This window comes from Taeniopygia guttata, chromosome 6, assembly GCF_048771995.1.
Source record: "Taeniopygia guttata chromosome 6, bTaeGut7.mat, whole genome shotgun sequence".
Lineage (NCBI taxonomy): Eukaryota > Metazoa > Chordata > Aves > Passeriformes > Estrildidae > Taeniopygia > Taeniopygia guttata.
Genome location: NC_133031.1, coordinates 16,216,853 through 16,244,381, shown reverse-complemented (window position 1 = coordinate 16,244,381; position 27,529 = coordinate 16,216,853). Strand labels below are relative to the sequence as shown.

Sequence of the window (27,529 nt, the reverse complement as noted above, 5' to 3'; positions counted from 1 at the left end):
TTTGATTTTTGATCCCATGTGTTCTCATTTTATATGGCCATCTAAGATGAGTTGTGATTTAATTTCCTTTAACATCTAAAATATTCCTGAAAGTATTTCAAAGGGGTTTTAATGGACAGGGATTTAATGGACTGTATATATATTGGTGGTTGGACATAACAGGGACACAAATGGTGAGGGGCACAACAGACGGGTAAAACCTTTTGAAAAATATATGGACTCATTCTAAACACTAGAATATAAAAATAAAGGGTTCTCTATTCCTGTTTCGATTTACACTTCATGAGTAGTTGCTCACATTGTTTAGTTTAGATTTTAGCAGGCATTTTAAATCTTAGCTAATTTTAGGTCCTTGGAGTCCTCTCCTCTGTGAACTGCAATTTAAAATAAGATCAGATTTGACAGGTCATGCAGAGAAGAGTCCAGCTTCAAATAACGTACTTCAGATGCACTTCAGATGTCTGTATTCAGTGTTAATGAGTTTTGAAGATCCTTCACTGTGAAGGGCCATAATGCTTCCTGTTGTGTTGTCAGTTCCTAGGCATTTGGGATTCAAGTCTACAGCTGAAAACTCCTATGTGCAGAGAAGGTATGTCAGTCTAAGCAAAGCTTTGGATGCTTTGACGTTGTTAGTTTAAGATGACTGACAGATGTGGAAATGCACTACTAGCTGCCACTTTAAAAATTAATTCAGGAGCTCAGAGCAGAGAACAATGTGGTCGTGAGTATCTTCATCAGCCTCCTTGTTCCAGTTATCAGTGTTGTCCAGTTAATGGTGGCACTTAAAGCAAAGCAGAGTGTTGTAGTAAAATGAAGTAATTTCTAAAGGATCTTTGTTACAGACAGAAGGCTATAAAGCTGCTTTAAGATTCATCTGTAGGATGTTTCTTTTTTAAATCTTATGGTAATGTGTGCTGAGACCCAGCAGAAGAAAACTGTCCTTTTGCAAAGAACGTGTCTTTGCAACTGAAGACAGTGAGGTAAATTGATAGGGTCCTCCTCTACAGTGAACTTTGCAGGAACAGCAGAGAAAAGCTTTGAATGCAGATCAAGTGTTGTGATAGGGGATGCTGAACACTGCTCCTGTGGCAGAAGCATGGCATTCTCAAGATAAATAGCATAAGCCTGGGAAATTCAAAGTTAAGAACTTTCCCTTTGTCTAATTGTATAAGACCACTGATTTTCATTCACATAATATAAGAGGCTTTTTCCTTTTTTGGGGTGGTGTGGAGGGGTATTAGTTCTCAAAAGACAGCACTGAGTACAATCAAAGTCAAGTCACTTCTAGTGTTAGAAATGCTTCTAGGAGCCCTTCTGTAACTCAGAAGAAGGGAGAAGGGTTGTTTCCAAAAGCCATTTTCTCATCAGACAAAAGTGGGAAATCGGTGTACCACATCTTTGAGTCTGAGGGTTTAGAAGACTGGGACATAGTTCACTCCAGGCAGTCTCACAAAGTCACAATTTTTCAGAAGCTTTTCTTGTTACCAAGTTTTCTTGGTAACATCTTGACATCTTGCAAGAAAAGATGGTGCTGTTCTCTGCAATTACCTCCCAGTCTCTGGAACACAAAGGGTCTTGCACTGATGGCTAAAGCTTGGCCAGGGAGTTCATCTTCTTTAACTCTGATCATCAAGAACCACATGAACAGATAGTCCTGCTACTGTGAACCCAAGTTAACCTCATGGAAATAAGGAGAGGAGTATTTTGTCACTCTCTAGTGTGTCTTGGAGTAGCCAAGGTGCTGACTTCTTTTGCAAGTACTGGCCTCGGTATTTGATCATAAGAAATAATGTGTATGTAGGGATACGGTAACCTAATATTAGATTATGCTTATTTTGAAATCAGCTGAATTTTAAGACAGGTTTGTGCTAAAGGCAAGGCATAAATATAAAAAATAATTGAAATTAAATTTTTCTTGGCATTCATCAGATTGCATGCAATGAAAATGTGAGGAAAATGCAATCTCTTTAACTCAAGAGAACATCTGAAAGGTGTTCTATTTCCTATACTCTTTTCTCTGTCACTGATGTTTATGCTAACTGAAAAGGTCAGGACCTGCCCTTGTGTGTACCTGATGTCCAAGCTGTATTGACAGAAGAAAACTTTAGAGCAGAGAAACACGTTAGGTTTCATAAACGACTCCTTCGTGATATCCCATTCCTGAGGCTGTCGTGTTCTTTCATTATAAGTTCCTACTTTTGACACTTGTGTCTTTGGTCCATTAGCAGCCTCAAATTCCCTTGGGTGCTGATGAGGATTCATGGTGTGGCCAGGTGCCAACCTCTCCTGACCAGACTGTCAATACAGTTTGTTAGTAGCTGCCTCTGCCTAGCCAAACCCTGGATAATTAACTCATTATGCTGATTCCCGCTGAGCTGGGTCATTTTCTGTTTCTGTCTAGAGTCTTTTTCATTCAATTAAATCTTCTATTTCACATAAATCTATAAAACTAATTTTCGATCTCTATAACCATATACCTGGAATTAATGTGTGCAGTTTGCTATTGGCCTGCGTATGATGCTGGCTGTAATGCTGCATGGCTGCTTCACAGCGATAAACATCTCATGATGACTGACTCCCATTCCCATTTAGAATGTTTTAGCCAAAAAGTCGCTAATAACAGCAGTGTGTGAAATAGTCCAGAGAAGTCTGTTTTTTCATATCAGGTTATTTAAATTTAAAATCCAGTTCTGGGTCAAATTAAAAAAGAAATCCTCAAGTACCTGCCTTGAAGAGGCTCCCTTGTTTTTTTCACATATATGCAAAAGATGCCTGCTGTGGCTCATTCCATGAGGTGCAACTTCAGTGGTGTACCACAGAGATACTTCTATCATTCCATTTCATCAAGTCTGTAATGTGATGTCTGTTTTTACCATTACTATATGTAGCCTTGTAGCTGAGGAGAGGAGAATCAGATGAGTTCTGCTACTGACAGCACCTCAGCGCCATTATTGTGGGAATAAGAGCAGATCATTCTGTTGGTAACTGGAGATCTGTGATGAGAGGGTCTTTGCAGAAACACTGCTGAACTGCTTTCCCATCTTGCTCAGTGTTGCTTAACTCATATAGTCGAATGAAAATAATGCCTATACAGTGGGAATATCCTCTCACTATATAATACCTGTATTTTAAATAATCGTGATATGAGTAGATCTGCTGAGCGAGTCTGCACCACATACAGAGATTCATCTCAGGAAAGTCTGGATCGTGACTTTTGATTCTCAAGTGTAACTTGGCTTAAATTTAAAATCAGGATTGTAACAGCTTATATATGGCACGTATCACATCTGAATTCAAACTGAGCTGGTGCCAATAGCCAAAACTTGCGATACTTGAATGGAAATTCTTTTTTCAGACATCTATATGAAATATTAGTTACTACTGCTATAAATGTTGTCAGACTTATATATAAAGTATATATCATATGATAAAATGTTGTAAGCCTAAGGTGTAGTTTGAAGTCTTTTTTTGAAGATTTTTTTGGGTTTGTTTCTTTGATAAATGTTGTTCTTAGTGAACTCTGTTAATTCTTGTTATTTGTGACAGTAAAGCATGCTTGCATGTGGCACAAGCCTGCAGGTACTTCTGTTCTTACCTGTGTGGAAATTTGTTCTGTATTTGCTTACGGTTGGTCACAGTGGTTTTCATATTTTTAAATTATCTGTTCCACTTAATCATACCTCCAAATATAAAGGATTATTGTTCCTGAGACATCCTAAATGAACACTGTGGAAACGCATGTTATGTATATGCAAAGGTGTCAAATATAAGGATATAATTGATACCCTTGTATGAAATGTATTCTCTTATTAGGGGTTTTCTTAATTTATATTAGAGTGGTATGGAATGGATAAGTAGAGCTTATGTATTTCATGAATGAGAGATTTAACACTGCCACCATTGGATGATAAAATCTTTTTTCTCCTTAAACTTTATTCAAAATTGCTCCAAGAAAGAGACCTTGCAACTTTTGTCCACCATTGTCTTATTAATAAAGACTTTACATGACTAAAGGTTTATTTTTTTCCCTCTCTTGGTTTTCCCTCTGGAGCTGGTGGTAATAAAGATGTGACTAAGTCAGTATTTGCAACTTAGTTACTTGACCTTTCTACAACCCACAGCTAGCACTGATGCTGCTTTGTAATGGAGACATTATCATTTATTTAAATCTTGATTTGGAAACAATTATAAGTAGGGTTTTAGTATAGCAGAAAATTGCTGTAGCCTTTAATTCATACTATAGATTGAATGGATAAGCTTGCTGACTGTAATTAGAATGAATTATAATGACTTCAGTTGGCTGACTCACCACCAGTAGAGTAGGCCTATGATTATTTCTTCATATGTATTTTTTTGATTCACTCTTGATTTCACATTGCTGATAAATGCTGTTTTTTAACTTAGACAAAATGGAGTTACGTTTACAGCTGAATGATACATTTGTTATGAATAAAAGGGGAACTTTATGAAATAACCTATGCCTTAGCAACATTGTGCATCTCCTGTCTTTCTTTACAATTCAAGTGACAGAGCTGCTCTTAGTAAAGTTGGAGATTAGATACTGTCATGTGTGGTTTAACAGTATAAAGAGGGAGCATTTCCTTTTTGCATGCAATTAAATGATAGACACAAATTATTATTTTCAATACCACTTAGCTTTGATATATATTATGAATGTTGCATAATGTTGCTTATGTTTGTCAAATGTCTTGTTTTTCTTATATGCTATCTCTTTTTATTTATTTATTTTATTTATTTGGAGGGGTTTTGTGGGATTTTTTCCTTTTTTTTTTTATTTCCCACAATTTTTCTTTGAAAATACCATATGTTGCTTGATTAAATGTAAGTGTAGAGGCAACTCCTTTGAGCAAGGAAACTTCTTTTTGTATACCTTGTAAAAACATAGTAATGTGCTTTATGTATAATGAGCTACATTTATTTAGGTTTTACATTAGGTGTTACAAGCTCAGTGGGATCATTAAGGGTAAATTTTGTTTTCTTTGGTGCCCTTTCCTCCTCTGTTGTACAAGATATTTTTTACTTCAGGTATGCAAGTGTTTTTTACATCAAAATGTAGGCATGGAGTTAAATGTAGTGAGTGGAGACAAAAATGGCAAAAATAATATACCAGATATATTAACTTTGTTTTATGGTTTGTTTTTTTTCTCCTGCCAATCTGCAGTGGATGATTCAGAAACCTCACAAAGCCGCAACTTTCTTTGGGTGCATTGGCAAAGATAAATTTGGAGAGATCTTGAAGAAGAAGGCTGAGGAAGCTCATGTGGATGCCCATTATTATGAGCAGAGTGAAGAACCAACAGGAACCTGTGCTGCATGCATTACTAGTGATAACAGGTCAGGGGCTTTTGATATTTTCTGAAGATACAAATGCAGTTGGCACAGTGAATGTAGCCTAATTTGCTTGGAGTATCTGGCCTTGAAAAATTGTGATTTGACTGATAAAGTGTTATCACTGGTTTGAGACAACACAAGACTGCCTAGGCCATAGTTTGGGGCTGGGCAGGATTAGTATACTTTCAGAGAATAGCGGTTGTATTATGGCCAGAAAGTGTGAGATAATAGTATGCTACTTCTTCATGGACTTGATCACTTCCACTTGCTCTGGAGAGAGAAAATATGTGGGAGACAACAGCTGGTTTACAAGTATGTTTATGAAGCCTATGTGCAAGCTGATTGATACATAAGGCTTATACTTGATTAACAAGTGAGAAATATACCTCAGGTTATACTGAGTTTGGTGAGACACTGTGTTTAGCTATATGCTGGTAGCTGTCAGCATATAGCCAGATTGAAAGGGTTAATTTCATTTTATACAAGAAAAAAGCTTTTAGTTTTGCTATTGCACTTGTTGAGAAATTCTCCTAGTACCTGTAATTGTCTACATTTAAAAAATTTCTTCTGAATTTGTCTTTAATGTTTTCATATGCTACTTTTTTGCTATTAATTTTTCTTGTTCCTGGCCCTTTGCTTTCTTCTTTCACCCTCTGCTCAGAACTCTTGAACTTGTATTCTATTTCTTTGCTGATTACCTTCTGACAATTTGTTTAGAGAGTTCAAATCCAGCCACTCAGGTTAGCCTTAATTTTGAGATGTTACCGGCACACATCAGCCCTCCCTGATTCTGACAGCATTTAAATTTTCTGATGCTACATACTGAATCAATAATGAAAATTGCATCAGTTACCCAGAAGAATATTTTCTTTTTGGCTCAGAATAAGATAAAAATATCTGTCATTATCCTTTTTGGTCTCCCTCTGTGGCTTTCAATGATATTGGTCCTGAGGACCTGCTCTTTTCCTTTCAAAGCAGTATCAAGAGTTAGTAGAATTTGTTAAGACAAGATAGCAGTCCCCTGAATGAAGTCCACACCATAATTCCAGAGATGTTGCTGAATGTTCTGGATAGAGTTAGAAAAGGTGGTAGACAGCAACATGAATTGAAATGAGAGTCAGAGGATGAAGTGTTTTCTGTATAACATGTAGAACTCTAGAACAATTTTAATTAGAGCACACATCTGAGAGAAACCCCTGCAGAAGGCAGGACCAGCTTCAAAGGTAGATCAGGTTTTTCATGGCCATGTCCAGCTGGGTTTTGGATATCTGAAAAGATAGTGGTTGCACAAGTTCTTTGGGCGAACTGTTCAAATGTTTGATTACTCTTCATAGGAGAAATTATTTTTATGGTACCTAGTTGAAGTATTCCTTCTTCCAGCTTGGGTCTGTTCTTTCTTGTGTTCAAGAAGAGTCTGGTTCCATCTCCTCTGTAAATTTTCATTAGATATTTGAAAAAAGCAGGAAGGTCTCCCCTTAGGTGCCTGTTCTTAAGGTTCACCCAAAGCCTTTCTGCATTTAAGTGTTTTAGCCTCCTAATAATATTGATGGCCCACTGCTGGACTCACTGCTCTATGTTAGTGTCTTGTAATGGAAAAATCAAAGCTGGACACAGAACTCCAGAGAAGCTGTGGAGACAGGTTCTCCTCCTTTCTGGATATATATAACTTCCTTTATCTTCCTGTCTGCATGTTTGCTCAAATACACCTGGATGTGATTTACCTTCTCTGTGTTATGTGCTGCTGACTCGTGTTCCAAGCCTGGTTCACCAGCATTTCCAGGTCCATCTCTGGAAAACTGTGTGGTATCCTGTTAACAGTCAGCCTATATTGTTGTGTATAATTGCATGACTTTGCATTTAGCTTGAAGTTTTCTGCCAGCCCAATTCTTCAGGCTGTTGCAGATCCACTGAATGAAAGACAGCCCTGTCCTCCAGCTTATCAACCTGTCCCTCCCAGTTTAATGTTGTGCATAATGTCTTACTCTCTGGAATGAATGTACATACTCTGTTGGGGAAGGAAGTTCATTCGTCTTCATCTGGAGTTTTGACATTAATTATGTATACAGACTTCCCCCTTCATCTCCAAGATCCATATTCAGTTTTTCAAAGAGAAGAAAAGCAATAAAGATGTTTTTGCAGTGTGATTCTATCTTCAGTCACGTAATGTCTGTGTATACATGCTGTAGCAGACACCATTTTCTAGATAACACAATGGGAAACTGAAGTCAAGACTGTCGATAGGCACACAATATGAATTCAAGAAAAACATGTGCATCTCAATGGAACTTAAAAGTTTAGGTAAATTTATTCATAAGAATGTCTGCAAATACTTCTTTGACTTAATGAGCAGTATTTTTGGTTTGCTAACATAAACCACTCTTTTTTCTTAATATCAAATATTTGCTCAAGTACTAGACAGTGGCTTCATCTCAGTTGATGCTTAAGAGCGGCAGGGAGTTCATGCTCCTTGGGAAAAGAAAAAAATAGCTGATGGTTGCTGCTAAAGGCTTAATTGTGCAATTGTCCATCCTGTGAGAGCAAGTTTATTCTCAATCTTTCATTACCCTCTGATTAATTTTTGGTTTTTAGCATTTTCTATATTCGTAAGAATCGCTTCAACTTCGCCCCAGTTGACAAAACTATTTATTAATTACTTTCTTGTCCCAGATCAGATATATGCTTACTTCCTTCTTCAACTCTCTTGTCTCTTTTGGAGCGCCTGACTAGTAGAACTCCCGGTTGTCCTAGGAAGTGGCTGTACATATTTATGTTCCAGATGCTCTTGTATAAATGTTTCTTGCTTCTGCTAACTCTAGCTTTTTGCAGGAGAGGATTATGATCTGATGCCAGATTACCATCCTGAATTCTCTAGCTTAGCAATACTAATATGCTTTGTTTTCTCAATCTTTTCAAGAAAATCCTAGCACATGATTAAACACTAAAGTAATACCTACACTCTGTCATAGTCCATGACTTTGATTTGTGTGTTCTGCTTAGAAATAACCACATGCACAGCGTCTCCATTAAGTTGTCTCAATTGAAGCACTCTGGCTGTCTCAAATTACTGTATTTCATTGAAAAAGTATCTACCTAGTCTGTGCCCCACATGTTGAATTTAGTGCTGTCAGACTTACAGTTTTAATTTGGAAAAGTTCGGTGCTTTGTCGTCAGTGTAGCAATCTTTTATTACTCATATGTGCAGAGCATCTCTACAGTTGGATGTAGCCACACAGAGCTGGGTTTACAGTTTCAGGGGCATGTGGTAAGTGAAAGGAAACATATAGAAAGTCTTTACTCAGTTTTCTGGAACGTAATTGCTTTTCACTTAGCAACATACGTAGACAGACAAGATTTTTTTTTTCAGACTATGTCCTTGATGGATATTACGGTTTGCCAAAACTGAAAGATTTAATTTCCTTTTAAAGTTTGATTTACAGAAAATTACCACAGTTATGCACATGTCTTTCTTGGATTCACTTGGTTCTCCACTGAATTTTTTGTCATTGAGATGGTAATAGTCATGAAGAATGAAACTTGTTGCCCTGTTACTTGTAATGCTACAGAGTCTTGGTGTATTTGTTCATAAATTTTTCTCATTTTTTTCTTTGTTGTCTTTTCCAAATGTACATTAATTTTCATTGCATTTAGATTTTAGAATTAAAGAGCCCCAAATCTGCTCATGGGATGAAATGGCACAGAACGGTAATTTTGATATAATCAGATAAAGCTGATCTAACTTTGTTGTCATTTTATATACGTGATCTGTTTAACTGACAAGGATTGTCAGTGATGAGTACTTCAGGAAGTTTATTGGGAGAGTTGCTTGCACTGTTCATAAAAAGTTTTCTTTTAGTCTAACACCTGGAGATGGTACTGAGCCTGGAGGCAGAAGCATACCTTGGTGAAAACAGATGAGCAGTTTGCTCCCTCCTGGAGCTGTCTCTGGATTGTAGTAGCACTTGTCTGGAAGAGGATGATGTATGCAATATCAATTGCATGCACCTTGAGAAGGCCAAAGTTTTCAATAGCAAATGTTGTATCTATAATTACACATTAATTATCTGGCTAATGCGCTTAAATATCACAAAATAGTGGTGTGTTAATGTTGCAGAGGCATTCATTGACTATTAAATTTCAAAAATTATATTTAAAACTCTGTATGCTAGCATGGAAATAACCTGTTTCCCAATGCCCTTTCTCTAAATATTGCATGTTATTAAACATTCTTGTAATACAATTGCATAGAAGAATTTGATCATGGTAGCCTGAGTGGAGAGGTAGAGGTCTCGTTACAACCTCTTTTTAGGAGTACTTGTGTACGTTTTGTGTGTTTCGTAAGGCTGAGTGGAGTGGGTGAGGAAGACGATTTAAAATAGAATGAATTTTGCATGTAAGAGGGGCAATGTAATACAAGTATTTTTGTTCTTGGTAATGGAAGTTGTGTCCCACAGCTTGTGTTATAATTTGTTAGGAAAGAAGGAAGTACAAATGAGTTTTTGGTAGTGTTCCAGTAATCCACAGCTAAGCCAAAGTTTTTTTTAACAGTTCATCATCTAAAAGTAGGAACCTGACCCTTTTTTATTTGGTAAAGGAAAATGTGAGTCTAATGGGGGGGAAAAGCCCCAAAACAAGCCCCTTTTTAAATAATATAACTATTAAATGGAAAATTAAAATGGCAAGACTTACATATCCATCAACCTTTTTCTTCTAGTGAGGGAAAATAATTTTCAGAAGATAAACTGGAGTAACTACATTTTTTTAGGTGTTAGATATTAGAGGAGTTGGAGGGAGTTGATCACAGAATGAAACTAAGGTTGATTACAAGCAAACGAAGGCACCTTCAGAAGAATAGAATAGTGATAGGTTACCTAAACTATGTAGCTCGATTTAAGATACATTATTTAATATAAGATTTAAATTATATTTAATCTATTATTTAAATATATTATTCACTTTTCATGAAATGGTCAAATGAAGTATATGTGGCTTGTGGTGCTCTTTGTTAATTGCTTTTATGTTCTGTAGGATCTTTGTGAAATTGTGTTTTTTATGAGATATTGGCAGTACTGTTGTTTACAGAGGGTCTGATACTTGTTCTTTAATCACTTTCAGGTCTCTTGTAGCTAACCTTGCTGCTGCTAATTGCTATAAGAAGGAAAAGCATCTTGATTTGGAGAAGAACTGGAAGCTGGTGGAAAAGGCCAAAGTTTATTATATAGCAGTAAGTTCAGCCTCTTTCAAATTGCTAAAGTATGTGTTACAGTATCCTGAAGTTTAAGCAATGAGTATGTCTGTTGTATGTGCTTTTGAATGATTTGAAGGAAGACGGGAAAAGAAAATGACTGCTTCAATTTCAGCGCAGTTTGATTTCTTCAAAATCGGATGTACAAATGCAGAAGTATGTTTTAGTTGTATGTTCACTTAAATTGATGGGAAAATCATAAGAACTAAAGATATTTTCTGAGCTTTTGTAGTAATGCATCAAATTTACATTTCACATTTTCTAGTAAATCGTTGTGAAGGATGCACAAATTATGTAGAAAAACACTATTAGCATAATTATTCACTGCAAACAGTTTGAGCTTATTTGTGTGAACAATCTTAATTGCTATTTATTCCATAGTAATTACTGTGGCACCTTATAACTCAATATTTCAGAAACAATGAGTGTGACAAATCTCTTAAATGTGGGTGGTGGGGCAAACTGATTTTCATGATTCTTCTGGAATACAGAGGGGTTTGAGGGGTTTGAGGATGGGACATTAGTAGATTCACAATTAGTATTCCTTTTTTACCATCCAGAATGAATCAATCCAAATAAATATATTTATGTAGATTATGTTTTGCCTAAATAGCAGTGGTGAATTTGTTTTCACCTTGCTCTCAAGTTGATATGATTGATCAAAATTAACAAACGTAGAACATCTATAACAGATTAAAACCTCATAACATGCATGTAATATCTGGATTCTGTATGACAACTGTTTCCATTCTGCTACCTGAACTATATGGGAACAGCTGGCAAGAAGTGTAAAAAATTGATTATCCAGGAGGAATAAGTTCATTGAAAATACAGTTACTTCTTTTAGATGGTGTTAATGTCTCCTCCAGCCATTTAGTGTGCACTGCTGTAGGCTTTACATGGTTGTTATTGATTCTTGTGTATGGCCAAGACTGCCCCTTTATAACTGTCAAAAAATGCTTGCAACCTTCTCAGTGTACAAAGAAAATGCCTCCTGCTGTTATGACCATATGTTTGTACTGTAGTTAAAATATATGTATGTTTATTGTCTACTAATTTTTTATTGCTGTTTTATTCACATGTTCCGAGTTCTTTATTTTCCAAATGCCATGCTTGGGAATTACTGCTGTTGGATGAAAAATTTTGAAAGGCTAAGAGTAGAGTTTAAGTACAGAAGAATGACAAATATCCCCAAAAGTTTTACTGCACTAAGTTTGGGGTTGGTTTTTTTTATTAATTTCCCAGTGCCTGTATATCATTCCCAATGAAGCTTCCAATGTACAATTTGGAAAAATTAAACTTAGTGGAGATGCTTCAGGAAAACTGTGAAATATTACATGAGGTGCTAAGCAGGTCTGTATTTTTTAAGATATTCCTCTTATTTTAGTTCTGAAGTCAGTCTTCTGTGTTCAGTTTGATCACTTAAATTTTGACTAGGTGATTCACTACACTGATTCTTGTATATATTAAAAGCTGTTTTTCTCAGTTGCCAGTTTTACAACATCCAAACTTTGTCTAGGAGACAGGGAATTATTGTACTAAACTAAAAAGATACCCCAAGATGTGCATGTGATAATGGATAGAAAAACAACATTGACATACTAATAAATGGTATTATATATCTACAATATGAAATTCAGATTTGTGAAGTATATGACTGCAGGAGATGTTTTGAGTGAAGAAAGAACCTTATTCACATGTATAGCAAAAGCACTCAAGGATGGGATCAACTCAGATTTCTAAAACAGTATTATCACTTCAGATTACAGATTGCATATGTAACATTACTGAAGGAGAGGAGACAGTCTAGAACCATCCACGGTTCTTCATGCTACAGTGTGCTCATGCCCTTTTCTTTCATTTAGCTTCTTTACTTGTGGGTTTGTAGTGATTACCAGATTAAACGAAACCATGTAGGGAGCAATTTCCACTCCTGAGGTAGAGGGTAGATCTGAGTCATTAATTTGTATGCTGTTGTCTGTCTTCACTTTAGTCTTGTTACCCTCCTTGACTTTGCACTGTGCATATGTTGCTTTTCATTTCCTTCTTTCTAGCTAACTGTCACCTATTTCTGGGATTGCATTAAAGTGTATGTCAGTGACAGATACTTATTCTGGAAATCCATGTCCTGAGATGATCAAACAATTTATTTTCTTGGCAGAACTGGGCAGTTGTTGCTTTAGGACAGGTCTCTGATATCCTGTGGTCATCTGTATGTGCTTCCTAGAATAGATAATATGCTTTTCAATGCAGCATTCAGCAGAATGACCCTCACGTGAAACTTAGCTCTGAAATCTACTCAATTCACAGAGGGAGGAGTAGGTACAAAGGAAAGCATAGTAAAGCTGTGGCAGAGCCCTTAAAAGCAACTTCTGTTGCCATGAATGAACACAATACATTTATTTTAGCCATCTGGTAATCAGATCCAGCAGACAAATTAGAGAAAGACTAGTGGAGAATGGGACCCAGTAAATCATAGATAGAAGTAAAATACAGAGGCTGCCCCAGCTTTCTTTCTTAAAGATGGTAAACTTTGAAGGTGTATTTTAATCCTTTAAAATTACTCTATTTTGTGTCATTTAAGAGAGGCTGCATGTACTGTCAAAGTCTATGCAATTTCTTTTCCTTCTCCAGATATAATTCCTATACTTGTTGTAATTTATACCATTGACATAATATCTTCCATTCTGTCATATTCATTTCGCTGTGCATCAGCTAGATGTGCTGCTGGTGTCTGATTAAAATTCACTGTGAGGAATTTTATTTGGTTCCTACTGAGGCTAGAAGATGTCTCTTACTCAGACATTTCCCTTATTTCAGAATACGTTGAGAGTAATGATAGCACTAAACACTGTCATTCAGTCTCTGGAGCTGTGAGTGGGACACAACATGAAACTAATTGTAAATTTGGGGAAGGAACAGGCAAATTACTTTTTTGTTTGTGTTTGTTTTTGGTTCTGTGAGTTTCTGCTTGCTGTCAGGATTTGCATTTTAGAAATTGTGTCAGAGTTGCATCTTACAAACTTGGGTGATAAAACTCCATATTTGTGCACCTTGTCTTATTTTAAGAAGCACCTGTGGGAGTTGCTGGTGTTCAGCTTCTTTAACATTGCACACAAATAATAATTTTGACATTATTAATGCAACTTGCAGTGTATAACTGGTAATTTTCATAGTTTACAAAGGCCTGAAATGCAAAGATACTTTTATTGTCAGTGGTTTTGGTTTTAAAAAAAAAATGTTAATAAGAGTTACTTAGAAGAGCAGAGAAAAATTGAGGAGAATTTCAGTCAATTGACTCCAATGGGTAACTCTGTGGTACTGTATATAAGTAAGAAATTTTGTATTTGGTCTTCTATAATGGGAAGAAAATGGAAAAGGAGAAAATGCTTTCCTTCATTAAAAACTGCATTTAACCTTGTGAAATCTACTGTATCAATACATACGGCTTGCTCATATAGGCAGCTGAATTTTAACTTTATCCCCGTATGTGAACGTGATTGTTTACAAGTGTGGTGGCTTCCCAGATATGTGTTTTCTCCTGTTCCAGTTAGCCATCCTTATTTCAGCCAGTTATTTAGTTTTACTCAATTTGTCCTTCAGCCCAACACCTGCATTTGTTCAATGTTTGCAGTTGGTGATTATGAGGTAGACGGAATGCTGGCATTTGATGCTCGTATTTTCTTGGTGCTGAAGTAATGTATTTATTCTTGAAAGCACCTTCTGTGCTTCAGTTGGGTTTTTTTGTTTGGTTTCTTTTTCTTTCCCAAGAACTTTCCTTTACTAAGCATCTGAAATGGAAGTGTTGATTGCAGTTGTGTTCCCAATCTGTGGTAATGTGTGTCTTAGCTTAGAATGGATCAGTAAAGTGGCTTCCAAAACCCAAACAAATATTTGTTATTTTGCTGTTGTTATTTCATAATCTGTAAACATTTAAATTATTTTCTTCTCCTACTTCTGCATAGCAAATACTTGAAGTTTCTCAATGATTATGCCCTTTAGCTGTACCACATTGAGTATAAAATTTTCTAATGCTGCTTAGATTTGGTAGCTCACAGTTGAGTTATGTTCACCATCTTCAGCATCTTCTGTGCTTACAAAGTTAATATCAAGTGTAGTTTATTTTGATGATAATGACAGTTCTGATAAAGACCAGGAATTCTGGGCTTAGGCCCAGTTTCCAGGAGGAAATGCCATTTATTACAGCAAATCAAACCCAATGCAACACACCTGCTGGACAAATTTTTAAAACTCCGACTACCCTGGTCCGTTTTAAAAAACACTGTGGTATTTTTATATTTATTTTCTTTTAATGCCTAAGTGCTTGTCTAAGCAGAGAGATACTGTGGTAGTGTAGTGGGCTTGATGGAGGAATTATCTGGTTTCAACATGAGTCTGTCAAAACATAAGCTTGATGTCAGCAATGAGTAGCAAACTTAAATAACATTCTACATGGGGTTTGGCTATTCTTCTTGAGAAAAAATGCTGATTATTACAACAATGTAAGTATAAATGAAATTTCTTTTGTGCTGTCTCTTCCTTTTAGACACTTATTCAGTGAATGCATTTTTATTGTAATTTTCTGCTTTGATGAGTATGATAACTTACAATGGATTGTGATAGGCTTTTTCCTTTGAAATATGCTAGGTCTGTGTGTGCATCACAAGAAACAAGATACTGGCAGGAAGCAAAATATCCCTTAAAAAGGACATTTGTTTGAATAACGTCACAATAGTTTTTTCCCCGTTGATAACTTTTGCCATAGTGCTCTGGCACCAGTGTGTTATGCCATTTGACATGCAAAACTGTTTCTCACAATGATGAATAGGTTTTATGGGCAGGAAAACACCACACTGAGTGTGTCAGCCATAGAGAAGAAGGTGCAGCTAGCAACAGTTAGCTGTGGCCCCTTACTGAAACCCACCATCTTGAGGCATTGTGTTTTTCTGGAGGTCATAGCTGAAGTGGAATGCATTTGTTGTGGAGAGATAGTAGACTCTGTATTTAACCAGGAAGTAAATCTGCCATTTACTGGCTTCCAAAACAAATATGGGGAAAGAAGCCTTCTCTCTCATAAATACAGAAATTCACAGCTTTATTTCTTTGATTAAAATGCAAAAAATGCTGTGTTTAAACCAGCCACATGTTGTGTCATCCTGTGATATATTTAGGGAGTGCATTATGCTACCATTTCAGGTATAACTTCTCATGCATAAACTATTTTGTTAATGTTTTCCCAAGTAACTTACATGAAAAACGAATGAGAAACTTTCTTCTTATTTTTTGTTGTGAAATTTGGTCTTCAAGATGTCATCCTTCGAAATGAATGGTTTGTACTTGATGAAGAAAAATCACCTTTTAACAAAGTTTGTACCTCCTGTTTCTATAGGATAAAATTAAAGACAATCTAACATTGTAAAAATATTTTGTTCTAAATGTTCACCTCTATGTTATTAATTGTGTTTTTTAAGATGAAGAACATACATATTTCTTTTTTAGTCCTTCTCCTCCTACCCCAGTAGCCTTTAAATTGCAGATATGTTTCTTCAGCACAGTAATTAGTGAAGTTCAGTCATCGCTCCTTTTATCATGTGATTTTTGTGTGGTTTTTTTAGAAGAATGCCTTATTAGAACACTTACACAGCCAGTCTAGCTGCAACAGCCAGGCGGCAATAGCAGTGCCATTTTTCACAAAGAAAATGTTGAAAAGGAGCCAAATGTTTGGTGGCAGAGTCTGTTGCTAGGAAATCAAGTTCCTGAGGCGATTAATGACAAAGCAAGCAGTAAAAAGAAGGCAGAATTACAGATTTAAAAGAGAGGGGAAAAAAAATGGTTGGTGTTATAATTACCCAAAGAAATCCGTACTCATTAAATTGGCTGTTTTTATGATTGACTTTAATTGGAGGTTAGCTCAGATATTTAGCTCCTTTCCCACCCCTTTAAACACACACATGCACATAATCTGTAGAACTGCAGACTTGTTTTTCTAAGCATTGAGAGGAGCTTGCCCTGTAATTTGATCCCCACTGACAGATGCATTTTCTATGCTGCCATTTTGAATTAACCTATTGTGCAACAATTTTCCTCAGCTCTGTTGAATAAAACATCAAGTCTTATTACCTCAGATGGATTTGATAGAGTAAAAGAATGTACTTCTAGCTGAAGTAGACTATTTGCAATGAGTTCAGTGATTTGAACTCTGCCAACAAGCCCCAATAATTTGTGATGTATACTTAAAGAATGAAAGAGAGAGAAGCCACGTGGGGGGTCTTTTTGGCTGTATGAAGTTCAAACACAAACCTTGGAGTAATATTGTTGTATGTGCTAAGGTTATGTCCCGAGATCAAACCTTTTTAGATAAAGCATGTTAACTGAGATTTTTTACTATTAAGCAGATTAGGTTTGAACTAGGGATTGTCTTACCCCAGTAGTTGCCCAAACTGTCAGGCTACTGTGGGATTAGAAAAATAAAAATCAATCCCCTCTCCCAGAAGCCCCAATAGTTGGATTTTACCTCTGAGACTTCTTTTGTGAAGAGAAATTTCCCTTATAAAGTTAGGCTAGAATAAATGCTATTTTACAATTATATTAAATTCCAAATAATTCTGTGATAAGGGGAGAACAGGATTTCACCTTATTCACTTTTCTGCCCAATTAGAAAAACTTACACAGTTGGTTCAACAAAATTTTGGCACAGAAATGGGAAAGCAACTGACCCTGACATTTAAATCCTGTCATGTTTCATTGCTCGTTTCAAGACAATATTCCCTACTTGGAGCAAGTGATAAGTGAGAAAATAACCTTTTACAATACCTGCAAGTGAATACACAGAAGCTAACTGTAAAAACTAAATGATTCCACAGCTCTCTGAATTCTGAACCAAATGGTGAAACAATAGAACTGTGCGTATTCTGTCCAACAAAACCCACATCACTAATCAGATGCCAATGCCAAGCTGTCTGCTTTGTTAAATACCCAGGTTCCCTGAGGCAAGAAGACAGCTGCTATAACTACTATGAAATTTGGTAGCTCAATCTATTTTTGCTACCCTTGGGCTATCAAGCTACTGTTAATTCAGACCACCCCAATTGGTACACTTTAGGGATTTTTTTTCAAAGTGTTTGTAATTAAAATGATAAAACATCATTATTACTCCAAAGATGTTGTGCACGCTTTGTATTTGTCAGATACCTACAGAGATAAACCCAGCATGTAATTTTCATTGACATAATGGTTGTGATTGCATTACCCTTTTAAAAGTATATTGCTTTTTAAAGGGGGGCGTGGGGAGAAGAAGGGAAAGGGCATGCTTTTATTTCATTAATAGAATATGTAAATCTGTTGAAATACTATATCAGTCTCTTGGTTGTAAGCTACTTGTCTGCAAAGACTGAATCAGGCTTAGCAGCAGGCTGAGGAGTGCTGAGAATTGGTGTTCACAAGGGACAGGAACCTGCTGTGCCACCCACAGCTCACTGCAGAGACCTCTGCTCCCAGGTGCCTCTGCCTTTAGGGACACTGAGTCTCAAGTCATATATAAAGACTGGGCAAACTTAAAACACTTATTTAAATGTAAATTAAGAAGGGAAGAATTCATACTCTAAGTAGTGAGGTGAGTCTCCTCCCTTAGGAAGGGAAATTTTTACTGTAACTTCTCTTGCATGTCAGGCTTTATTTGATGCTCTCCCTGTGAGAACATATGAATTTTGTCTGTTACCATGTCAACTTTCTTAGAGCAAAATCCCAGAACTAAAGCACCATTAAATCAAGGCATTACAAGCTCTGAAACAATATTGATTCCATCTTGTATTAATTTTTGTTTCAGTACTTCTCTGATAACATTTTAAAGGAATCATTAATTTAAGACTATTCTAAAGACAAAACTTGAAATTTGTGAATTTTTCTAGTTTGAGTTAAACTTGTTTGGTTTGGTTGCTGCATACCAAAATTTATCATCAATTCATAGTCACCACTCTAAGTACAGTTGGTTGAAATGTGAGGTTCCTGCTTTCTTCTAAAGAACTTGATCTCATTAACATGAGGAAATGTCATAGTCTACATAACCCTGAAAAGTGTATTGTATCTATATAATCAACTTACATTAAAAAAACATAGAAATTCTGCAACTGTGCTGTTTTAAATGAAGAAAGTTTATTTCTTTAACAGCAAAGACTGTGCGTAATTTTAGAGCTAAGCTATTTATGATAGCCCACTACTTGGTCTGAAGTAAAAATTACAGTTTAATTTATTATTTCCTTGTCTAATAAGGACAGTGCAGTTATTTAAATACAATTTTTCTTTTTTTTTTTTTTTTTGCGAATGGTTATGATGAATGATTTGCTTTGAAATGAACATTGAAGTGATAACATTTGGGTATGATATTTCAAAGCATTAACTTGCAGTAAAATTACAGAATGTTAAAATATGCATACACATAATGCAAGGGGATTAAAATATGCTGCTTCTTATTCCAAAACTTAAATGGTACTGAGGGGCATTGGTCTTCACTGTAGACTACAGGTGCTTTGAAATAACAGGATAGGAATCTGCAGGCTACTTTTTGATTTTGCAAGAATTGATTACCCTTTTAGAAAGTAAAAATGTTTTTACACCATAGCTAATCAATATCCTAAAAGTCTGTGTCAAGAAATTTTTTGTGCTACATTGTGCTTAGTAATTGTGTACTTGGAGTAAAAAAAAACTGGTCAAAAACCCCCTAATACTGCAAAACTGCTTCTGCATGGATTTTCAGTGATAATACATTAAACACATAAATAGTCCACCTTGCAGATTGGACTTTTTTCAACTTCTTGATAAATACTTTGGCCTTTTAGGAGGCAAAAGGGCTGAGTCCTGCCAACTTTCTTTGTTATCAGGTTATTTTAAACAGGAGTTGACTGATCCCAGAAGCAGGCTCTGGAAGTTCATTTGAAAGGATCTGCTGAGAAGTTTTTGTGGTGTGGCGTTAATCCTTCTGGTCAGGCTGCTGTTCAATCAGCAGTGCACCAGGTCACCTTGGTAAATGAGCTTCAGAGTGTCTGGTTTGGTCAAAAGAAAGAAGATCCTTCTTTTTTCTTTTCATTTAATTAAGGGTAGAATGCTCAAGGAAATACTACATTCTCTGAATAAGTAATAAGTGCTGGTTTTGAAGAATTGTTTTAATTTGGAAGAGTGGATGTGAGACACTGTTACTTTCTAAGGAATATACCGACCATCGTGGTAGCAGGTAGTGCTTGACAGATAAAACATCATTTTAGCAGTATGAACAAGATAAAAACACCGGTACTAATCCTTGCAAATGTTTGACTTAAACAAAAGATAAAGGCCCTTAGAATTTTTCCATAAAAGAAGGATTTTGCTGATGCAGCTGCTGTAGAAAACCATCCTGGGGATTTGCGCTTCTCTCTGGCATAAGCACCCTAATATGGAGGCACTTTGTAACAGCTGCTGCCCCAGCAGAAGTGCTCTCACCTTCCCAATCATACTTGCACCATGTTTCTATTGGCAGGACTATGTTGGTTAAGGATAATGTGGGTTTTTTTCATGTTTCTAAATAATTTAGCTGCTTGAACAAAATAATTTGATAAACACCTGGCCAGAAACACCTGGTGAGTATTCACCATGAATACTCAGACCTCATGGTCCATAAATATTGCAAAGCTCTTCTGAAGTCAGAAGATTTCCCATAGTTAGTACATGGTCAACAATTCTCACCCTTGAAGATGTTGATGATGGTAGAGCCTTGTAGATGAGAAGATTGTTTTGTTACTACTTTTTATGCTGCAGTTACAGAAGCTGTTTTGCAGAATGCCACTGCTCCTAATAGTTTTTCCAACTATGGTATTTTAGATGCAATATAACAATGCTTTTCTGCATATTTGAAAATGGTGGGAAACAGCAGTGAGCAGTATTTATCATGAAATATGCCTCAGCATATGCCTCTGAACATGTCTTTTTAAGACCATATGGAGTATAATTGGTGCTGAACAACATTGAGGTGTTTTGTGAAAAGTAAAGGCTAGGCATTATAAAGAGTCATAAAATCTGAAAGAGTGAGGCAAATGTAAGAAATGGGAGAAAGAGAGTGGTACTGAATACTCTGTCTTGCTCTCTGCATAACCTGATATGAGAAACCACAGTATTTTTCATAGATTTCTGTTCACAGTAGGGTTAAAATAAAGAAATTCAGCAAAACAGTGGCAGGTAGTGGATATGGAAGATTATATGAGTAATTGGAATGAAGCAGAGACAACCTTGCCATCTACACAGGGCACCCAGGACGATACTGGCATTTATAACTGTGCATACTGTCATTGGTCACAGCAAAGTAAGGTAAGAATGAACTTTGTTCCTTAAATATTAATTTCCTTGTCCTTTGAGGACTGTAGTCAAAGCAAAATACCTTTTATTTGTTTGGTTATTAAGATAGCTTATTTCTGAGAGGAGAAATTCCAACTTAGAACTAATAGAGCAATGTACTAAAATTTAAATTCCTCATTATTTTATTTCTTTTAATCATGAACTACAACTGAAAGTAGAAAAAAATTGCAAACTATAAGTGATGGAAAATTTTCAACAATAAGAAGGATCCAATTTTCGCTGAAGAAAGAGAGAAATTTTCAATGAGTGTGTATAAAAAGGATAGCAAGTATTCATTCCCCAGAACCAGTGCTGTCCCTAAGTGCTTCTTTATACTGCTGAGAATGGGCAGAAGAGAGTTTCTGCTGAGGACTGTAGATTCTTATCTGCCTAATTGAGCCATCATTTGTTGACATGAGAGAAATCATGTGACCTGCCTCTAATGCATTTCACAGTAACAGCAGAAGTAGAAAATGTAGTTCATGGAAGAGGAGCAGATGATGTTAAAATTTTTAGACTATGGAATATTGTGAAATTTGTATTGCAGCAGAGTCAAATGTGTGAACATTAGCATGGTAAATACATTATATAAAATAGATTCTAATTACCTTGAAAACATTGAATTTCTTTCTATTACAAAGCTTACAGACCTTCAAAATACGAATTTAATAGGTACTTCATTTTATCAGTATGATGATAAAATTATGTCAGTAAAATTGAAAGCATGTGTCATCTTTCTTTTCTTTTGAGTAAAAATGTCATTATAGTAATCCCAATTGCAGAGTTGGTACCAAGTGTTGTAAAATGGTAAAAGTAACAACAGAAAAACTCCAATATTATTTAGAAGATAGATATCACAAAAGTGTATTAAACCCCCCTGTAATTGGAGACATATTCTCTGCTTTATTCAGTCGCTCTACCATATCAATTATTAAACTTGAGTCATGCTCCCCAACCAAATATCATATTTTATAGAATGTAGAATTACAGGCTTAACAGTTGTCTTGCTGGGGCTTTTTACAGCACTAGGTTGAATTTATCTCATCTGTAAGAAAGTTACTTTCAATTTTGTTTTAAAAACATGGATTATTGACTGCTCTGTTAATAAAGTGACATCATAGGTCTGATGTTGGGTACAGCACAGAGACAGGTACAGCAGGAAAACCACTTTAGGATTGTATCTTGATTGTAACAGAGTAACCTGAGATTGATAGCATTGTGGAGACTTGTTTACTAATTAATAGATAATCTGATTGTGTCTGCTGATTCACATATCACTAGCAGTTGTGTCACCATTGATCTGACAGGAAGGAGTATCAGAAGAGTACTCCTGTCCTTCTGCAACTGCAGAGCTGTGTAGGAGATCATCTCTGTGGAAAATAGTAGGCAGCTGCCAGAGTATTGTATGTGCTTCTCTTGTTTTAGTCTTGTCTAGACATCCATGTGTGGCTGCTGTTGGGATGCAATACTGGACTTGGAAGGACTTTGAACTGATAATTTATTATTGCAGCTTTTAAGTTCAAAAGATTCATGGCTTGCATCTCTCATTCTTGCTTTTTGACTTAGTGGGAGAACTGAAATGGAAACAATAATGAAAAGTAAGACAAAAGCATCAGAGGTTAAAAAGAAAAGTATGAATCTTTAGATGTTGGGGGAAAAATTCTCTTGGGCATGTTATAATGTAGTGTCTTTTTCTTTTGTCTAAAAATGATATATGTGCTTTAATGTTTTATTTTCAGAAATACTGTGATAATGTTCATGTAGTAGAATACAGCTTGCACGTTAGTGAGCCACGTTAGAGCATTTAATATGTTTTCCACACTGTTTGAGCTATTGGTTTTAGATTTGAAAATAGATTTTGGTAAGCTATAATTGTTTTAAATTTGTGTTACCAATTAGAAAGCAACTCAACAATTAACATTTGCCTTGAAGGCAAATGTTTTAATTCTGATGGTACAGTGTTAACATCTAAGTGAGTAAAAAATTCCAGGATGAAATTAGACTTTTACATGTAGAAGACAGCACCCAGCGTGTTACCCAGGACATGTATTCCATTTTCTTAGCTGTAGGCTGTAAATGGTCATAACACCTAAAAAGTTATAATTGAATCACAGTTAATACATATTTGAGCTGCTTTCAGAGTCATCCTTGCCTGCTTGTTTACTCATATGGAGGAATTATTCAGGCCTTTGGACAGAATACAGGATATTTTGGTGCTGAGTGATATTTGCCAGGAAGAAAAAGTATTTCCACATTTCTTCCTTTCTCCTCACAGCCCAGTTAGGTTAGAATGGAGAAACCTTAGATATTGCTCTTACTTATTCTTTTTTTACTCATAAATATATTTGTGCATATGCAATTGGTGAATCAGTTGCAATTTGGAAAGTGATTTTTTTCCTCCTCCAAACAATAATTAGGTAGTAGTATTGTTAAAGTAAGAGGTTTTTTTTCCAAAAATCTAAGCTCATCATTTTGTCTTCCTAATCTTATTAGTACTGTATATATTATAATGCTAAAAGTAGTCACTGACATTTTATTGTAAATAGTTTTTAATTTAACAATAGGCTAGGTTTAAAAATAATAGAAAATGCATATCTTCACATGGAATTCCTGGAAACTTCTTCCACTAGTAGTTGGAAGACTCTTAAAACAAGAAAAACAACCCCAAAAAAATTTAATATTATTGTGTGGTTGTGGTTTTGGTTTTGCCAATTCAAAATGTCCAGTGGAAATAAATTTCTGGTTTTAGTACAGCAAGAAAAGAGGGATCAAGATAATAAGAACTTTGGTTTGTTGATGTGGCCACTGGCAAAAAATCAGTGTTGCAGAGTGACTCATCCGTAGCAGAAGGGCAGCAGTAGCCCACAGCTAAATAAAAAGAAATATCAGTTACTTTGTGTGTACTCTTATGTTTTGCTTATATGCATTAATTATTTTAGATGAAATAAGATTAAATACTTAATATGACCTTAATAAACGAAAAAAAAAATTGCATTATGAATTAGGCAAAATCTTACACAACAATCCTATACAGACTTTGGGCCAAATCTAGGACTGTCTTTACAGTCCTTTCAAGCTGAAAAGCTGTAGCTAAATATGGAATTTTGATGAAATGCATAAAATATGTTAGCTGTAAATTCTACAAGAGTATTATTTGCTTGGAGTTCTGTTTGCCTTCACTGATAAGTTTGCCTAGCAATACTCAGAAATGATCACTGCGCTGGAATGGATGATGGTTCAAAAATAAGCCTTGTGCAAATTAGTGGGAGTTAATATTTGCCTGATACGGCAAACCAATGAGAAGTTTTAGAGCAGGTGTAAAAGAGGTTCCCGGATTAAAATCTCTTGTTTAAGAACAATGAAAAGCTTTTAGAAATCCTGTGAAACATTGTGAGTTCATCTTCTCTGTAATGTTTATTGCCACAAGTGTTTGGGAATATGTTATAATAAACTACCCAGTTCTTCACAGATGTTAAGGATTATTATTAATGACTCATTTGGCTTTGTAATTGCCACAAAATTTTTTCATTACCAAAACCTCTGATGAGAAAACAGCTTTCCCAAAATTTCTCAGTACACTGGTTTTTATATTGAATTTTATAGTTTGTTTGTTTTTCAAAAGCTCTTAGCTTGTAATGTCTGATATAAAGTGGTTTTTTGTCTTAAATTAATTGTAAAAGGGCACACATATGGTTGATCTGCCTTTGTCTTATTTTGTATAGCCTTGTTTGGCATAATATTTCAAATAATGGAATACCACAGATCCTTCAACCCCCTAATACCCTCTGCTGTTTTGGTAATAATGGGCCAGAAAAATTTTATTTCATTCTTTTGTCATCTTTACTCCCTCTAACTTGCCACATTAAAAAGATTGTTGCCATTTTGCAACAAAATCCTGGATTTTAAGTGTATGGAAGCAGAGTGCTTACACTGCAAGGATGGTTGGTTTAGTCTTCAGAGATTATTTCTTTAAATCTCCTTCAAGATAATGTTCTCTATAGTTTGTCATTTATTTTATAGTTTAATTTGCTTGTGCCACATGGAAGATTTCTGTTGCTTGCTGTAGTTTGATGTAAAACATAAAAATTCATCTTGTCATTTTTGGAACCCCTTCTGTTGATGAGCTACAGGATTCGGTAGCCCACAGTCACGTGAGGCTTTAAAAGTGAGTCATGGACCTCATAAGTCATCTAAAGAGCTGTAATGGTACAATCTGCAGCAGTTGTCATACATGGGAGGTGTGACTTCTTTCACAGTATAGGAGGAAATTAAGTGAGAGGAGGCAAAGAGCACATTATAAGAGAGTTCAGAGTACCATAGGTAATGCTACTCATGTTTTTATTCAACATATTGAAGATACTTCGTTAGGATGTGGGATACCTCATTTGGTTTACAGTGTGGTTTTCCTGAGTGGGTAACACTAGTTAAGCACAATAAAGCAAACAAATCATTTTCTCCAGACATATGTGGTTAAAGTTCAGTGATTGTTGGCATTAGGAGCCCCAGACCAGCAGTGGTTGATGTGCCTTGTGCTAATGTGAGTGCCTGTGGTTGGTGGTTCAAGTGTAGCCGTAAATCTAAGTGAAATATTCCCCCAGTTTTGCTCATACTTTTGTTATATACGTCTCATATCTCTTTTATAAGAGATTATGTGCTGGTAAGATCACCCAAATATTTGATGCATTATGTTGACTGTGCTGCATAATTGCTAATTAAAGTTTTATTAAAATTTTATTCAACACTGTCGTATGTTCATAATGGATATTTGAATTTTTAATATAAATGTTGGTGAATTTAATAAAAATATAACTTGTAATCTGACTCTGACAAGCTAATCCTAAAAAAGAAAAGAAAAATAATTTCATTTCAGAAAATAAGTTTCCAGATACTAACAAGTCAGATGCAAAATTAAGCACACTTTCAAGTTGCTGCTTTGTCAAAATGGATTTGGTTAGGGAAATTCCTGTGGATTTAAGTGAATTCTCCCAAGAAGTGGTGTACGTGACAGAAATAATGAAAACTACTTAACTTAATATGAAATGCACAACATTTATTATCACTTTCAAAGCTGATATTTCATGCAGTTGTAGCTGTTTGTGACTGGCTTGAAAGCAGTTGGATAAGGCTGCTTTTAGAGGTGGCCGTGCTGCTCCAGCTGGGATGTAGCAGGACGTTGACAGTTGGATTTAGCTAAATGAGAGTTATGCTACTTTGAGCAATGCTTTGTTCGGGGCTGCTTTGTGCTCTGATTGATCTTGATAGTTTAAGGTGCTCTCCAAACCTACAGGGACACAGTTTAATACAAATCTTCAGGCATGGTTTGGACAAAGTTACTGTTACTGAATTTCCTTTCAAGTTCAAAATCAAGAATTAGCCTCAGCCCCTCTGGTTGCTTTAAATCAATGCTGTTTATTACATAAATTCTTCTTTTTATATTACTCTCATTAGGTAATCAAACACATAAAACTGGGGTTTAGATACTGTTTATTTTCTTTAAAATATTTTCTTCAACAAAATAAAATGGAAACGTAATTGAGAAATAAAACCACAGACCAGAGCAAGGGCAACATTTACAACTCTTTAGCGAGTTGATGGAGTAGAGGAAGTGCTAAGGGAAGAGTAGGAGATCATAGCCATGCTGTAGGGAAATATGCACAAAATACCCTCTCAGCTTTCAGAATTCTGCAGCTCAGTCTTCCTCAGCTAAAGGCAGTGACATGTTGTTGAAGAGTTCTTGAGGTTTATCAGCTTTCTACAAGTAAATGTAAATAATAGTTTTTTGAACTTCTCCCTTTGTGGCCTCCTGGAGTAAGTCTTGCACTTAAGTAGTGTATGAAGTGTGGATGAAGTAGAATTTTTAAATTTTGAACTTGCCACATGATAGTTCTATTGGATGTCCTTTAGTCCCCACAGTATCAGAGGCACTGACCAATTGTTCTCTGTGTCCTTTGTGAAGCTCAAAGCTGGCTGTGGCTTCTAGAAAGAATAATCATATGTGAGGTGGTTGATTGACATGGAGTAAGCAGTTATATGTGAGTGACCCCATCTGGAGCTCGTTAGTGTGGGCAGGTTGTGAGGGAAACTTGTAACTGGTGAGGTGGAATAGGCTGATGTGTGCCAGGGCTGGGAAGGCCTGAGGCTTGCCTGCAGAAGCCAGGCCATAGCAGCATGGCAGTCACTCTACTGAGGAATCCCATTCCGTGGTGTTGGATGTACACTGCATTGAGGGAGCAGCAAGATGTACTTTCGTTCCAAAGATAAGCTCCAAGTATGATCTTGCTATGAGTTACCACAGAGTAAAAAATGTACTGGAGATTAGCTTGATCTAATTCAAGATCTTTTTCAGCGTTAATGATTATGATTCTATTACAGTCTAGTTTACTGTATGTATATTTTGCAATGTGAACAAGCCCTAATACAGCAAGGGTATAGAGATTTGTATTTCTTTTTTTGTATTAATTATCTTTCCATTTTTTCAATCTCATATAAAACATAGTATCTCTTAATTATATGATGCCGTGTGATTGTGGCGTCCTGGCTCTCAATTTCTTAGTGTTTTTTCATACACCAGGTTTC

At 35.9% G+C, this 27,529-nt stretch overlaps 1 protein-coding gene and 1 long non-coding RNA gene across 3 annotated transcripts in view; both read left to right on the top strand.

The window, feature by feature from the left end:
• ADK (adenosine kinase) overlaps positions 1-27,529 on the top strand; it is a 267,429-nt gene that overhangs the window by 114,033 nt on the left and 125,867 nt on the right. For both annotated transcript variants that reach the window (XM_030276802.4, XM_030276803.4), the window contains exons 5-6: positions 5,183-5,355; positions 10,465-10,573. In XM_030276802.4, coding sequence (XP_030132662.1) covers positions 5,183-5,355; positions 10,465-10,573 — 282 coding nt within the window. The remainder of the gene's footprint in view (positions 1-5,182; positions 5,356-10,464; positions 10,574-27,529) is intronic.
• Positions 10,580-27,529, top strand: part of LOC140684479 (uncharacterized) — a 54,722-nt gene continuing 37,772 nt past the window's right edge. The window contains exon 1 of the long non-coding RNA XR_012056799.1: positions 10,580-27,529. This exon is cut by the window's right edge and continues 20,903 nt beyond it. This is a non-coding gene — a long non-coding RNA (uncharacterized lncRNA).